The sequence below is a fragment of the Lissotriton vulgaris genome, chromosome 6, assembly GCF_964263255.1.
Source record: "Lissotriton vulgaris chromosome 6, aLisVul1.2, whole genome shotgun sequence".
Classification (NCBI taxonomy): Eukaryota; Metazoa; Chordata; class Amphibia; order Caudata; family Salamandridae; genus Lissotriton; species Lissotriton vulgaris.
In genome coordinates this window covers 830,578,019-830,592,270 of record NC_141694.1, presented here as the reverse complement: position 1 = coordinate 830,592,270, position 14,252 = coordinate 830,578,019, and the positions used below count along the sequence as shown (strand labels likewise).

At 45.9% G+C, this 14,252-nt stretch overlaps 1 protein-coding gene across 1 annotated transcript in view; it reads left to right on the top strand.

Moving 5' to 3' along the window:
- The window catches only part of LGALS8 (galectin 8), a 273,575-nt gene that overhangs the window by 129,161 nt on the left and 130,162 nt on the right, over positions 1-14,252 (top strand). The window contains exon 4 of the mRNA XM_086926860.1: positions 10,826-11,036. Coding sequence (XP_086782986.1) covers positions 10,826-11,036 — 211 coding nt within the window. The remainder of the gene's footprint in view (positions 1-10,825; positions 11,037-14,252) is intronic.

Genomic DNA, 14,252 nt, shown 5'->3' with positions numbered 1-14,252 from the left:
GCTAATGAGCGGCACATAGCACCGGACTTCTACCTCATTTGCTTTGAGTGGTTGTTACCAGTATGTCGGGCCACATTCATCAAAAAGAAATTAGTGTGAATGTTTTGCAGAGGCATAAAAGGCATTAATAGAGGTTGATGCCTCCATTATTGGTGCGGTAGTTCAAGTATCTCCTGCTTTCAGCCAGTTTAGCTCCAAAGTGGCTGTGCGCGTACCTGCCTGGTGATGCTGGAACCATCACCAGAGTGGTAATGTGAGAATAAAATAATCTCAGGCCTCCACTAAGGCATGAATGGGGGTGCTGGAACAACCCCTAAACCTTGGTTCCAGCTGTTACGCCTACCGTTTGCCTCAGTGTTTGGTCCAAACCACCAGGTGTGCATCACTCCCTCGGGAGTCAGTAGTCTGGGACCATCAGACTTTCAACCAATAGCAAAGCAATCTGCTCTGTAAAAACGTCACATGTCTTCAACACAAACTTAATTTAAAACATAGGAGCTGTTTTATGCCGCGCCGGAATACTGCCCTTAATCTCCGACGGCTTCACGGGGTGGTGGCCGGTGCTTCGCGCATCCATGAACCGGCAGTGTTGTCGTCCCTGGATGTCACAACGGCCTTTGACCGTGTGGAGTGGCCGTATCTCCCCGAATTTATCGGTTGGGTTCGCCTACTCTACTCTGCCCCCCTGTCTCGTGTGGTCGTTAACAAACATAGATCCTGTGACTTTGCACTTGGGAGGGGCACGCGTCAGGGTTGCCCTCTCTCACCATTGTTGTTCGCCCTCGCACTGGAGCCGCTCGCGGCCTGGATGCGCTGGGACCGTTCGATTAAAGGGTTGCGTTGGACGCCAGAGTGGGAGGACAAGATCTCGCTCTATGCTGACGACATCCTATAGTACCTGACCTCCCCTCACAGTTCCCTGGTGGTTTTTATGGATGTCCTACCTATTTTCGGGAGATTTTCCGACTTCGCCATTAACTGGGCGAAGTCGGTCCTTTTTGTGTTAAGCAGTGATCCACCTAGAGTGCTGCTGAACTGCCCGGTTAAACTAGAATTGGTCAATTTTCGCTACCTGGGGATCCAGATATCGAAAGACCCCAAGGTGCGTTTCAACCTGAATCTACTCCCCCGCTAGCCAGACTGCGAGGTGATGTCGCTAGATGGAAAGGATTGCCGATCTCTATGGCGGGTCGTGCAGTCCTCTTCAAGATGATGGCCCTCCCGTGCTTTCTGTACGCTATACAGAATTCCTTTGACCCGTTACCTCCGTCGTATTTTAATGAAATTGAATCTTTGCAGCGTGGCCTGCTGTGGGAGGGGAGACCGCGTATTGGTTTGTCAAAGTTAATGTTGCCCTGGTATGATGGGGGCGTGGGTCTCCCTAATATCAGGAAGTACTATTGGGCGTCCCAGCTGGCTCCTATCAACCACGCTATCTATGGCTCACCGGTTGACCCGGGCTACGCAATGGATCGGGGCCAGGTGCCCGGGGGAGAGTATACCAGAGTGTTTTATGCGAGGAACGATTGTTTCCCTTTGGTGGGTCCTCCAGCGATAGCGACAAGGGTATGGCATGAGGCCAACAGAGCCATCAAGTGGGAGGGACGAATAACGCTAGCGACACCTTTGTGGAGTTCGGAGAAGTTGGGTACTCTTTGGAAATCGAAAGGGTTTGCCCGATGGGATTTGATTGGAATTACTCAGGTGCGTGATGTGTGGGGCAAAGATAGGGTGCTAACGTTTGAGGAGTTGCAAGCCAAGTATCAGCTGCATGATACAAAACGGTTTAGATACCTTCAGGTCAGCCACGCTCTACATGCTGCGGTCCCCAGTGGTGTGCCACTCCAGGTGGCCTCCCCGCTGGAGGACAGATTGTTGGATGGTCATGTACCCACCAAAGCAATATCGCTGACATATAGGAAACTCGTTAACCACTCTGGAGATCCCCTGGAGCGGCTAAGGGAGCAATGGGTGGCAGATGGCTTGGTTCTGGATGAAGAAGATTGGAGGGAGGCGGTCTCATCCCCTAGGGTAGTGGCTGTCCCGAGGAGACTCCGCATGGTACAACTACGGATTTTGCACCGCTCCTACACCTCTGGCAAATGAGAATGGGGTTGGCAGTATCTGGGGATTGTCGACGAGGGTGTGGTATGCCTGGTACATTCCTACATATCCTATGGGAGTGTGAAAGGGTCCGTGATTTCTGGACTAGGATACATCTGAAGATGAGTGAAGTTTGGGGAGTGCGGATTGAGTTGGAGGCGCGTCGATGTTTGCTGAATGTATGGGACCCCTCTTATTATTATTATTATTATTATTATTATTATTTGCTGTTTTATAACGCGCTCCATTACTACCAGAGTATCCTGGCGCAAAAAAAGAAAAACAAGCAAGTGGCCAGCTAAAGGAAAAATGACACTAATAGGCTGTTCTAAAAAGATGAGTTTTTAGTGCTTTCTTAAATGAAACAAAATTTTCAGTCGATCTCAGGGAGAGGAGAAGGGCGTTCCAAGTCCTAGCTGCGACAACAGCAAGCGAGTAGCCTCCTACTCGTACACGCTGAAAGCGGGGCACACTCAAGAGATTACAGCCGGCTGAACGTAGCGGCCGTGTGGGGACATAGCGGCTGAATCTTTTTCTTAGATAGGATGGTCCCATGTCATGGACTGCCTTAAATGCTAAAGTGAGGATTTTAAAAGTTATCCTTTGAGCGATCGGCAGCCAATGATGTTCCTTTAGGTGTGCTCGCACGCTTTCTCTGCTTGGAATGTTATACAGCAGCCGTGCTGTCGCAATTTGGATAATCTGCAGTCGGGCAACTAAGAAAGCTGGAGTGCCGCTAAAAAGAGAGTTGGCATAGTCGAGCCTAGATAAAATTAAAGCTCTAGCAACCGACTCTCTAGCTGATGATGGCAGATACGGGAAGAACTTTCTCATGGCTTTTAGAGAGCCGAAGCACACAGCAGTAAGTTTTTTTATGTGTGCCTCGAATCTCAGATCCTCTCCGAACCAGAACCAGACTCCCAAATTCTTGGCAGCGATAGTAACTGAGCCTGGCTGGGGAAAATCAGACGGCCACAAGAGTTCTCTGAAGTTGGATGGGAATTGTCCATACAGCAAAATTTCTGTCTTGTCTTCGTTGCACTTCAGCTGTGCAGCTGCTAACCAGTTAAACACAGCGGAAAGGCACAAACGGACAACCTCTGTATTAGTTGCTGCATCCTTCCAGGTAAATAAAAGCTGCGTATCATCTGCGTACGCTATGATTTTTGCTCCCATTTGTTCGGCCAGCACAATAAGGGGGGTAAGATAAACATTAAAAAGCAGGGGACTCAATGTGGAGCCTTGAGGAACCCCGGTAGTGAGGGGCCTGACCGAGGATGAAAAAGGTGGGATCCAGACCTGCTGAGACCTGTCCGATAAAAAAGATTCTACCCATTTCAGTGCTGAGCCCACCACACCAATCTCCGCTAGGCGGGTTAGAAGGAGTGAATGAGGGACAGTATCGAACGCGGCAGAGAGGTCTAATAAAATCAGAGCCGCTCTGCCGCCACTGTCCAGACACTCCCTAATGGCCTCAGTAATCTCCACCAGCGCCGACTCAGTGCTATAAGCTGCACGGAAGCCAGACTGGGAAGGGTGTAAGACCTCCGAGGTTTCTACAAAGGCATTAAGCTGGGCGAAAGCAAGTTTCTCCCCAATTTTTGCCATAGCTGGTAGTAGAGATATGGGTCTGTAATTACTAGGCACAGCAGGATCTGCACCCACCTTTTTTAACAAAGAAAGCAACTTAGCCTGTTTCCATTCGTTAGGAACCCTGGCTGATGTAAAAGATAGACCCATTATTTGAGAAACCTCAGGTGCCACTGCTTCTGCCACTTCAGCCAACACCCGGGCCGGGCAGGTATCACCAGGGGCACCAGATTTTAACAATTTGATTGCCACTAAGGTGTCCTCCACCGAAGGTGGGACAAAGCTCTCCATGGTGTGTGTGGGTTCAACATTAGATCCAACCCTATCCTCAGTCCAGCTCCCCCCACCGATAGCTCTGAGACTTTGCTGGATTTTGGCAATTTTAGTCAAGAAAAAGGAGGAAAGGCTTTCGCACCATTCCGTAGAGGGCTTGATAGAAATTTGTTCAGCACATGGAGAAAGGAAACTTTTTACTATAGAAAAGATCTAGCGGCTATTGTTATTCGCCTTCTCAATTCTTCTGGCAAAATATTCAGTTTTGGCCAGCTTGATGTTGGCATAATATTCCCGCTGAGCAGAGCGGTAAGCTGCCTTTGCTTGTGGGCAATAAGCCACCCTCCAAGCTCGCTCCAGTTTTTTACAGACTAATTTACCAGCTCGAAGATGGGGCGAATGCCATGGTTGTGAAGGAGTCATCCTGCTTCTGCCGGGGTCAGTCGCCTTTGAAGACACAGACAGGGCTGCTCGAATCCACCTATCATAAATCTCCACAGCAGAATCTAAATCTCCTCCCAACTGGTGCCTATTCTGATCCAGCCAAGCAGAAAAATTGCCTACGTTGATTTTTGGGGGCGTGTATTCAGGTAGACTTTAGGTGAGTCTTTCAAGGCTGACCAAGAAAATCTAATAAGCTGGTGATCAGTCCAAGTGAGTATCTGGGGGGCTTCAATCTTCAATGAAAAGTTAGAACAGATGACGTCCAAAATGTGACCGCCCGAATGAGTAGGGGAGGAAACCCATTGGGTAAGAGAGGCCAGGTCAAAGGAGTCAGATAGGAGCTTACTTTCCTGACGATCCTGACAATCTACATGAATGTTTAAATCACCAAGCAGCAAGAAACGAGAGAATCTTACTGCTCTGGGGACGAGAGTCTCCAAGAGAGCTTTAAGGAATCGTCCCGCGGGGCCGGGGGGGGGGGGGGGGCGGTAAATGAGGGAGCCACCCAGAGTGAAATGAGGGGACAAAACTAACGAGAAATTCATAATCTCGCCGTCCTCGAGATCATCTGAATCGTCCACATTAAGCTCCCAAGACTCTCTAAAAATGATTGCTAACCCTCCACCTCTACCACTAACCCTATCCTTCCTGCGGATCTTAAACCCTCTTGGAATGGCTAGTTCGATGTCAGGAGCACTCGAACCATCCAACCAAGTTTCCGTAATAAATAGCAGGTCCAAAGTACCTTCTTCCAACAAAGAGAAGGTTTCTAAGGCATGTTTACACATTGATCGTGCATTTATTAGGGCTGCTGAAATAGAGGCCACATCAAAGCTGGATTTCAGTGAAGTAGAGTTATTGATACCGCATGCAAAACCGCAGGCCGGGCAAGAGCTGAGCCTAACAGGGTCAATAGTAGCACATGGCAGACCTTTATCTAATGATGGGCGTAAGGATATCAAAGACGAACGAGTATAACTAATATTAGTTATAGTCGTGGTCTGGGCCTGTTTGCCAGCCCGTCCAGCGTCCGCCGCGTCCGAGGCGCGGACGGTCGCAGACGGGCTGACCTTTGGCTTACCTTCGGCGCGCCTAAGGCGCGCCCGCCATGCGCGACCGCTGCGCGTTGATGGAGGCATGCTAATTTTATGCCGAGTCCTCTCTCCCCCAGCTAGAACGCTGCCACCGGTTCTGCTGGGGAGAAGGACTACTCCTAAGATGGCCGCCCGCCCTCGCCACGACCGGAGCACCAGTCGCGCTGAAAGGGGCCCGGAGAGGCGTGTAAAAAGACTACCGAGTGAGTCTGAGCACCCACGCGATGTTCCTGTATAACAAAAAGGTTAGGCAGAGTGAAATAGAAATAAAATGGAAAATACGATCTTTCCGATTAAAAGTTCGAACGCACAGTATTAAAATCACCACTGTTCGATAATGTTATGGCCACAAGCTAAGCAGAGGGCAAAGGGAGCTGCCACCACCCCAAACACCCTCTGACCTTTCGATCCATGGTAAACTCTGGGTCACACTAGCTTGTGCGGTAGCTAAACGAAATATTACACAACTCTGGGGTGCTGCTCGAGCGCCTCGGGTTGGGAAGTGGATGGAGGACCTCGACTGGTGTATGTTCCGGGAGAAGTCTGTGTATGTATCGAGGGGGCGACCCCGCAAGTGGGGCAAGGTCTGGGGAGCGTGGAATGCCTTCCGGGGTGACATCTGTGAACCACCTGATGTAGATCCTGATAATATGGAATATGGAACCGGAGGACGCCTAAGCCCGCGCTTCACAATTCTGTATTCTGTCTAAAATTTTTGGTGGAGGTCTATGTTCTCATTGTATACATTGGCAGTCACTCAATGCGCTCTGGTCAGTTTTGTATTGTATATGTTTATTATTGTTTAATAAAAAGACGTTTAAAAAAAACATAGGAGCTAAGGAAGTAAGCATAAAACTACTGAGAGGCAGAGACTTAGTGCTCAATCTAGCAAATAACAACAGTTAATAAATTATGGTCCAGCCAGTGCTTTCAATCACAAAACACAGCTAACAAGCATTTGCAATGCAATAGGTCTCGCAATTGCGAGAATTTGAGCTGTTGACATTGTAAATAACAATTCATTTTATTTGTTTTTTAAACCTGCATTAATAAAAGGCATTGTTATTTACAATACCAATAGGTCAAACTTTCTAAAAAGCGATACCCATTGCAATGCAAATGCTTATATTTACAAATTCAGCAGCATTTCTCCCAGTACAGTTCGTAGAACAAGGCAAGTGCTCCAGTTCTTAGTTGGGACTTTGTAATCTTCACAGACAGTAATTTGGCAAAGAAGGTACAGCAATAACAATAAGCGAGATGATGCTTTAAAGCCGCTTGTGTCAGTTACTAGCTCTAATGCTCCTGGAGATAATCAATATGTAGCGGTTTGGTAGTGTATTTATTTATTTATGTTTATTTATGTGCTTTAATAGCGCCTGAATAAATCCTCGAAGGGGTATCTCCGCGCTTGTGCTGGATAAGGAGATTTGTACCATGCCTTGTCATTTACAGAGGTAGTGAGTCATGAGCTGATTAATTAATAGTAAAAAGGTGAGTCTTGAGGGTTTTACGAAAGGATAAATGGTTGGTGATGAGTTTGAGTTTAAGGGGAAGGGAGTTCCAGAGAGCGGGTCCTGTGTGTGCCAGAGCACGACCTCCCTGACGAGATTTTCTTATTTTAGGGACCTGTAGTAAATGGAGATTACTCGATCGAAGTGATCGGCCTGGAACATAGGGTTGAAAAGCTTTAGTCAGATATTTGGGGCCCTTTCCTGTCAGGCATCTATGAATGGTACACAGAATTTTGAACTTCGTGCGTTGCCGCACTGGCAACCAGTGGAGTTTGGCTAGTAGAGGACGGGAGGGAGTTCTAGATGGAACATTGAGGACTAACCTCGCCGCCGTGTTTTGGACTACTTGCAATTTGTTTAATTGGCCTTCATTAGTTGACAATAGAAGGCCATTGCAGTAGTCCAATCTACTGATCACTAGTGCCTGGACTAGGGTTTTCCTGTGACTATCAGGTATATAGGGGAACACCCTTTTCAATAGTCCGATGGCCCTAAAGCATGTGCCAGCAACTTGGTTGACATGATGTTTAAAAGTCAAGGCTTGATCGAATAACACCCCCAAGTTTTTGACAGTCTGCTTTGGGACAGGAACTGGTCCTAGTTCTGTGGGCCACCACTCCCCGGACCATAATGTTGCCGCCTCCCCGAACAATAAAACTTCCGTTTTGCCCACGTTGCATTGTAGGCAATCCATCTTGACACGGCCCTCATGCCTTCTGCAAAGGATTTTTGCAGGGCAGGTGTAAAAGTTTTAAAGGGGAACAGCAGCTGGGTGTCGTCAGCGTAGGATATCGGGGTAAACCCATATGGCCTCACTAAGTGGCCAGGGGGGCCACATACACATTAAATAATGTGGGGCTAAGGCATGAGCCCTGTGGCACACCCCTGGTGAGCTCCCTGGAGGTGGATTTATGGGAGCCCAGCCTGACTTCTTGAGAGCAGCAGGAGAGGAAGCTTTCCACCCAAGACAGGGCTGCACCTCCCAGCCCTACATCCCTCAGACGGTCGAGAAGCACTTTGTGAGACACCGTATCGAAAGCAGCAGACAGATCCAACAGCACCAGAATCATAGACCCCCCACTATCCAGTGTCAACCTGATGTTATTGGTCACTTCTAGTAGGGCCGATTCGGTGCTGTGGTTTGGCCTGAACCCAGATTGAGAGGGGTCCAGGCCTTCTGCTGCTTCGAGGTGATTCGATAGGTGGGTGTTCACGTGCTTCTCTGTCATTTTACCGATGTAGGGTAGGAGGGAGATGGGCCGGAGGTTGGAAAGATCTGTCCAGGGGGAGGCCGCTTTCTTCCTTATAGGGTTTACCACCGCTATCTTCCATTCCCTCGGGACTTGTCCTTTCGCCAGTGAGGTATTCATAACTGACTGAATGGAGGGTCCCAGGATGGAAATCAAAGGGGCCACCATTTTAGCAGGAAGGTGATCATTTGGGGAGCCAGTTTTCATGTGGTTAATGAGGAGTGGAAGATCTAAATCACTGACTGGTGGAATAGTAAGAAAGGTGTTTTTAGTATGTGCAGAGGATACACATGGGGGGGAGGGCCGAGTTTCTGTGCCTTGAGAAGCAATGATTTTCTTGTAAATCAAATTTATTTTGTCCTCAAAGAACATGGAGATCTCATCGCACAGTGTCTGTGAGGCATCGTCAGGGCTCTCACTAGACGGTTTTACAAAACTTAGCAGGATTTTGAATAATTCCCTCGGACAGTTTCCCGCCTCATCTAGTTGTAGGGATAAATTATTTTTCCTTGCAAGTTTTATATTTTTATAGTAATTTGACTGAGCTTCTAAAAACATTTTCCTTTCCTGCTCATTTTTAGATTTCCTCCACGCTTTTTCTAGCCTCCTACATTTCTGTTTTTCTTTCCTGAGGTCAAGGGTATACCACTTTTCTTGTTTGGTAGGGGGGTACTGCTTATGAAGTTTTAGCGGGGCGAGGGTGTCAATAGCTAGTTTAAGAGAATTATTGTACTTTTCCAGTGCCGCTTCGGCTGAGTCTACTTCGGAGAACTGAGGTTGTTGCCAATGTTCACGCAGATTTTCAACTGATATTTTATGCCATTGGCGGCGATAAATAGGAGGAGGTGGTGTTCTGGGTTATCGTTTGGTAGGTCCTGCCAGATAGAACTCAATCAAAAAGTGGTCTGTCCAGTGGATTTCTGTAGCAGGGAGGCACCTGATTTTAGTGCAGTTGGAAAATATAGAGTCAAGGGTGTGACCCGCTATATGAGTCGCCCCACTATTTTTTATCTCTAGTCCAAGATTGGACAGATCTGCTGTTTGTTGAATTGATTCAAGGTCTTCAGGGTTGTCCATATGTACATCAAAATCACCAAGGAGAAAGAAGTCCTCCTTAGCTCTAACATGGGGGGCCAGTAATTCCAGAAGAGACAGAGCAAAATCTGGATTCTGTCCCGGTGGGCGATATATTAGTGCGCCCTTCCATGAGATATTGCTTGCTAGGTTAATTTTGAATACCATGATTTCCAGAAGAGGGGTGGAGCTTTGTTCTAACATTGCTATCTTAAAGGTGTCTTTAAATATGATAGCTAATCCACCTCCTGTTTTAATTGGCCTATCCACATGTATGATTTTATAACCTGCTGGGACCCCTAATGTTATTGCAGTTATAGTATGGGGTTTCATCCACGTTTCGGTAAAAAAACATATGTCAGGTTGCTGGGAAAAAATCAGATCCCAGATCTGAAGTTGGTGTTTAGGAAGGGACCGTACATTAAGGAGAAGACACTTAAGTTCTAGGGGAGATGCTAATGTGGTTACATTGCCGTGGGAGCTGTCTGTTGGCACAATTGATTGATAACGACATTGTCGACATGAAAAGCAACCCTCGAGTAGCTTACAGGATAATCGTGTAGCACAGATACTCGTGGGTTGTTGCTGGCGCAGGGAACTAGCGGGATAGGAAATAAAACGAGTACCTGAATTAGTAGGGTCCATAACACATGGGCCCTAGCCCCTAAGCCACGTCCTGTCGCGGACGGGCGCAGACGGGCAGCTCTTTGGCGGGTCTTCGGCGGGGCTGCGCGCGATCGCTGGGCGCTCGTGGTACTGCGAGGGCTAAATAGCCCAGAGGAAGTCAATCACTAGAGCGCTAACCGCTCTTCGTGCCGGCCGACCGGAAGTGCCTGCAGGTCCCCACGAGGAGTGTCAGGGAGGCGGCTCCGGTAGTCAGTAATGGCGTGTGGTGCAGGGGGGTATTGAATTTTAAAAAAGAACACAATTTAAAAGACACAATATCACTGCTAAATGTAATTTTTAAAAAGCTCTATCAAGCTCTTACTGCCCAGGTCAGGTCAGATCGCCAAGCGGGTCGGGGACACTGCCACTGTCTCCTTCCCACAGCGAAATGCGCCCCTGCTCCGCCTAAATAGCCCAGAGGAAGTCAATCACTAGAGCGCTAACCGCTCTTCGTGCCGGCCGACCGGAAGTGCCTGCAGGTCCCCACGAGGAGTGTCAGGGAGGCGGCTCCGGTAGTCAGTAATGGCGTGTGGTGTAGGGGGGTATTGAATTTTAAAAAAGAACACAATTTAAAAGACACAATATCACTGCTAAATGTAATTTTTAAAAAGCGCTATCAAGCTCTTACTGCCCAGGTCAGGTCAGATCGCCAAGCGGGTCGGGGACACTGCCACTGTCTCCTTCCCACAGCGAAATGCGCCTCTGTAAAGACTCCAAAGAGGTATTTAGGGCGACGGCAAGTATCAATGCATTAACATTCACAGTAATGTAGTATTGTTTAACTAAAGATATATTTATGAATGTAATCTGTTTTCAGGTTCCAAGTGGACTTCCAGTGTGGGAGTAGCATTGAACCACGTGCAGATGTGGCCTTTCACTTCAACCCCCGCTTCAAAAGATCAGGCTGTATAGTTTGCAATACTTTGCAGCACGAGCGGTGGGGCCGCGAGGAGATTACTTACCAGATGCCAATCAAGAAAGGGCAACCCTTTGAAATCCTTGTCATGGTCTTCAATGACAAGTTTCAGGTGAGTTTTGGAAAAGACTTAAAAAACAGAATGCTCATGTTACTTTGCTCATATATGCAGCCCTAAAGTTTGCACCTCTAAACAGTCCGTTAGATTGAGTTTATTTCAACAGATTGTAATAGTATTTATATAGCGCCCTTATTACCCCATACGATGCGTTGAAGCACTTTACGGCAAGTAGCACGCTACTCCGGTATCAAAGGTTAATGTTTAATCTAGTGGTTATTGTTGGTTATTGCAATTAGTAGTGTGCTCTTAACAAAAAAAAATATGAAATTAATTGAGCACATTATTTTCTGCTCAGTATATATGAAAATGTGAGTTTTCTTTCTTCCTTTTTACATTTCATGAAATGTATTTGTTCTTGCGATTGCGACTTCATAATCACAATTTCAGCTCATTTACATGATCCCAGCAATTTACAGGAAGGAGGAGCTGGGACTCCAGCTCATCAGTTCTAAAAAAAAAAAATAATGGACACGTTGGCAACAAAAACTAATATGGCTCACCATTCACAACTTGGTACCTAGTATCAAAATAATGTCTACCTTTAAGAATTGTGTAGGAGGTTATTACACCCCACTGCATTGTTTAAATATGGCCTCTCCCCAGCGCAAACTGTTGGAGATGTGGGCCCTTCAGCGCTAATTTTCTACGTTTGACCTTATTCGTGCCCCGGAATGTTTGCATACTGGTGAAAGTCGACCAGGAACTGCAGTCAACAACAATTTCGGACTTAAACTTTACTCCAATGGTAGCACGCCTAGGTTACGTCAGAGATATCCCAGAACCATACCGTAAACTTGTGGCTCTGAATCTGCTGCTGGGGAAACTTAGAATGGTCATGTCTTGGAAATCCCAGGACCCTCCTAGGTATGCCCAATGGATCTGAGATGTCACCACCTGCTCTGAGCATGCAGAAAATTACAATTTTCTCCTCTCCTCATCTCTAGACCTAGGGATATATGGGCTCCACTACATTCATATCTGGCTGGTTTGAAACATACAACTTGAAGCCTCCTTCGATTATAGTACGTACTGTTTCCATGCTCTCACAGTGGGAATTCACTTATTGTCTTAGAGTGATCATAGGTGGCGACCTCACTGTTATATCACTGCTTGCATACGACACTATGGAACACACAGATGGATTTCCTATATATTTGAAATATACGTTTATTTTGATGATCTCCATTATCTATACCTGCCTGTATTGCTTTGATTAAAATGAAAATAAAACTTACAAAACAAAGAGTGTATCATCTTTGTCTGCTGAATACATTTAATACACTTTGGGTTAAGAAGGCTATAGTGTTTGGGCAAAAAGATAAGTCTGTAGGATTTGAAATGGAAGCAGATGATGATAGGCAAGAAATGGGTGGCAGAGATGTCCAGGTTAGCAGCTCAAGAATGATCACCTTTCGGGCTCTGAGCATGATCTTTAGAATATCTGGTGGCAGTTTCAGAGATTTTCATGAAAGGGAGTTCTGTTGGAGGGTTTTGCCCTTTTGTGAATTATGATCTCTTTTCTTGGTGTTAAGCTGAAGTAGTTGAAGATGTATCTCATGAATGATTCTGTTTGTCTTTGGCTTGCATATAAATATTTGACTACTACTCTTTATGAGATTGCAAGAAAGATGCTATGCACCTTTTCTCTTGTACTTCAAGATTTTAATGGAAAGCGTGTCTTTTTTTTCCTCATTTCTAAGGATTTTATTAGTTATTTTCAAAAAAGCAAACAGTGTACAGAGAAAAATAGAAGGAGTAATGGATGCTTATGCCAGTTGGTGGGACACATCAGCTAGATAAACAATGTAATCATTTTAGAAGAGTAAAAAGTAGGTGGTAGCGTTCCAAACATTATAAAAGTACAAGGTAATATAAAGCATTATATACAACTAACCAATGAGTGACCAATGTTAATGCTAGAATTAAAAAAGAAATATATATTAAAAGAATTAAAAGACTGGCCTGCAGATAACTGTATTGGATAACATCAATTTTATATATGGAAGTGAAGTCCTATAGTGGTAGAGCTAGATTGATCAACTACGCCTGTAGTTCCTGTGTGCATCAAAGTAAGCATTAGATTCACGGGTCCCGTAAGAGAATTTTGGGAAAGAGTCCATTCATGGGTCTCGGACTTTGACTGAGGAGTTGTGAAGGGGAAACATAATATGGATAGTATTTATGAAGTAGACATGGTGGTCTGTATGTGGCAAAATATACATCTAACTTGTCCCAAATATGTCTCACTGATGGTTTTCAAGGTGAGTTTTGAAGAGCGATGTTATCTGTACCCCTAATGTGTATAATCCAATTTATCCAGCATTTGAATGAAGCCTTATGTGTGTCTTTCCAGTTATTCAGGACAATTTTTATTGCGGGTGTGAGTAAGAGGTCCAATAGTGCTTTGTCCGCTTGGTTTACTATATCAGCATTAAGAAAGCCAGCAATTAGAGAGGAGAATTCTCTTTTTTTAGTTAGCAATTCCAGGTAGGCTTTTTGTGCTGAGTGGGAGGAGGAGTATTATCAATGGCCACCTCTCCCATCAGGCCCTGTACTACACACAGTCTGCCCACGCTGCTCAAAAAGGCCACCAGGAAGAATGGTTTTCAGACAGTGATTGGAAATGTGGCATAGTTTAGATAAGAATGTGAATACATGGTCCCAAAATGTTGATGAAGCTTTGCAGTGAATAAGGTGAGCTGAATGGCCTACTTCTTCCTTACAGTACCAGCAGATCGGATCTGGGCGGAGATGTTGTGAGTGTAATCGAGCAGGTTCCAGAAGGCTTTATGGATGAGCCAAATTTTTGTTTGAGATAAGACCGGGGATATTTTATTATGGGTAATCGATTTCCATATTTGGAACCATTTTGTCGCAGTCAGAGGGCTAGAGGAATGTTGCTCCCAGTAAGTGATAATATTTTTATTTAGAGTTCTAGAGGTGTATGCTGAGGCACATGAGGCGGGGAAACTACCGCCATCGCTACGGCAGGCACTGATAATAACACTGCTCAGGAAAGACAAGCCCCCAGATAAATGTGACTCTTATTGTCCCCTGTCGCTGATTAATATAGATGCCAATATCCTTGCCAATATCTTAGCAGTTAAATTCTTCTGGCAGATCATATACCAAAACAAAGGATTCACTATTATTTCGTTTTTTTAAATTTCTGTCAAGTTTCACTGCTGGTATTGCTTGCCATCGAGT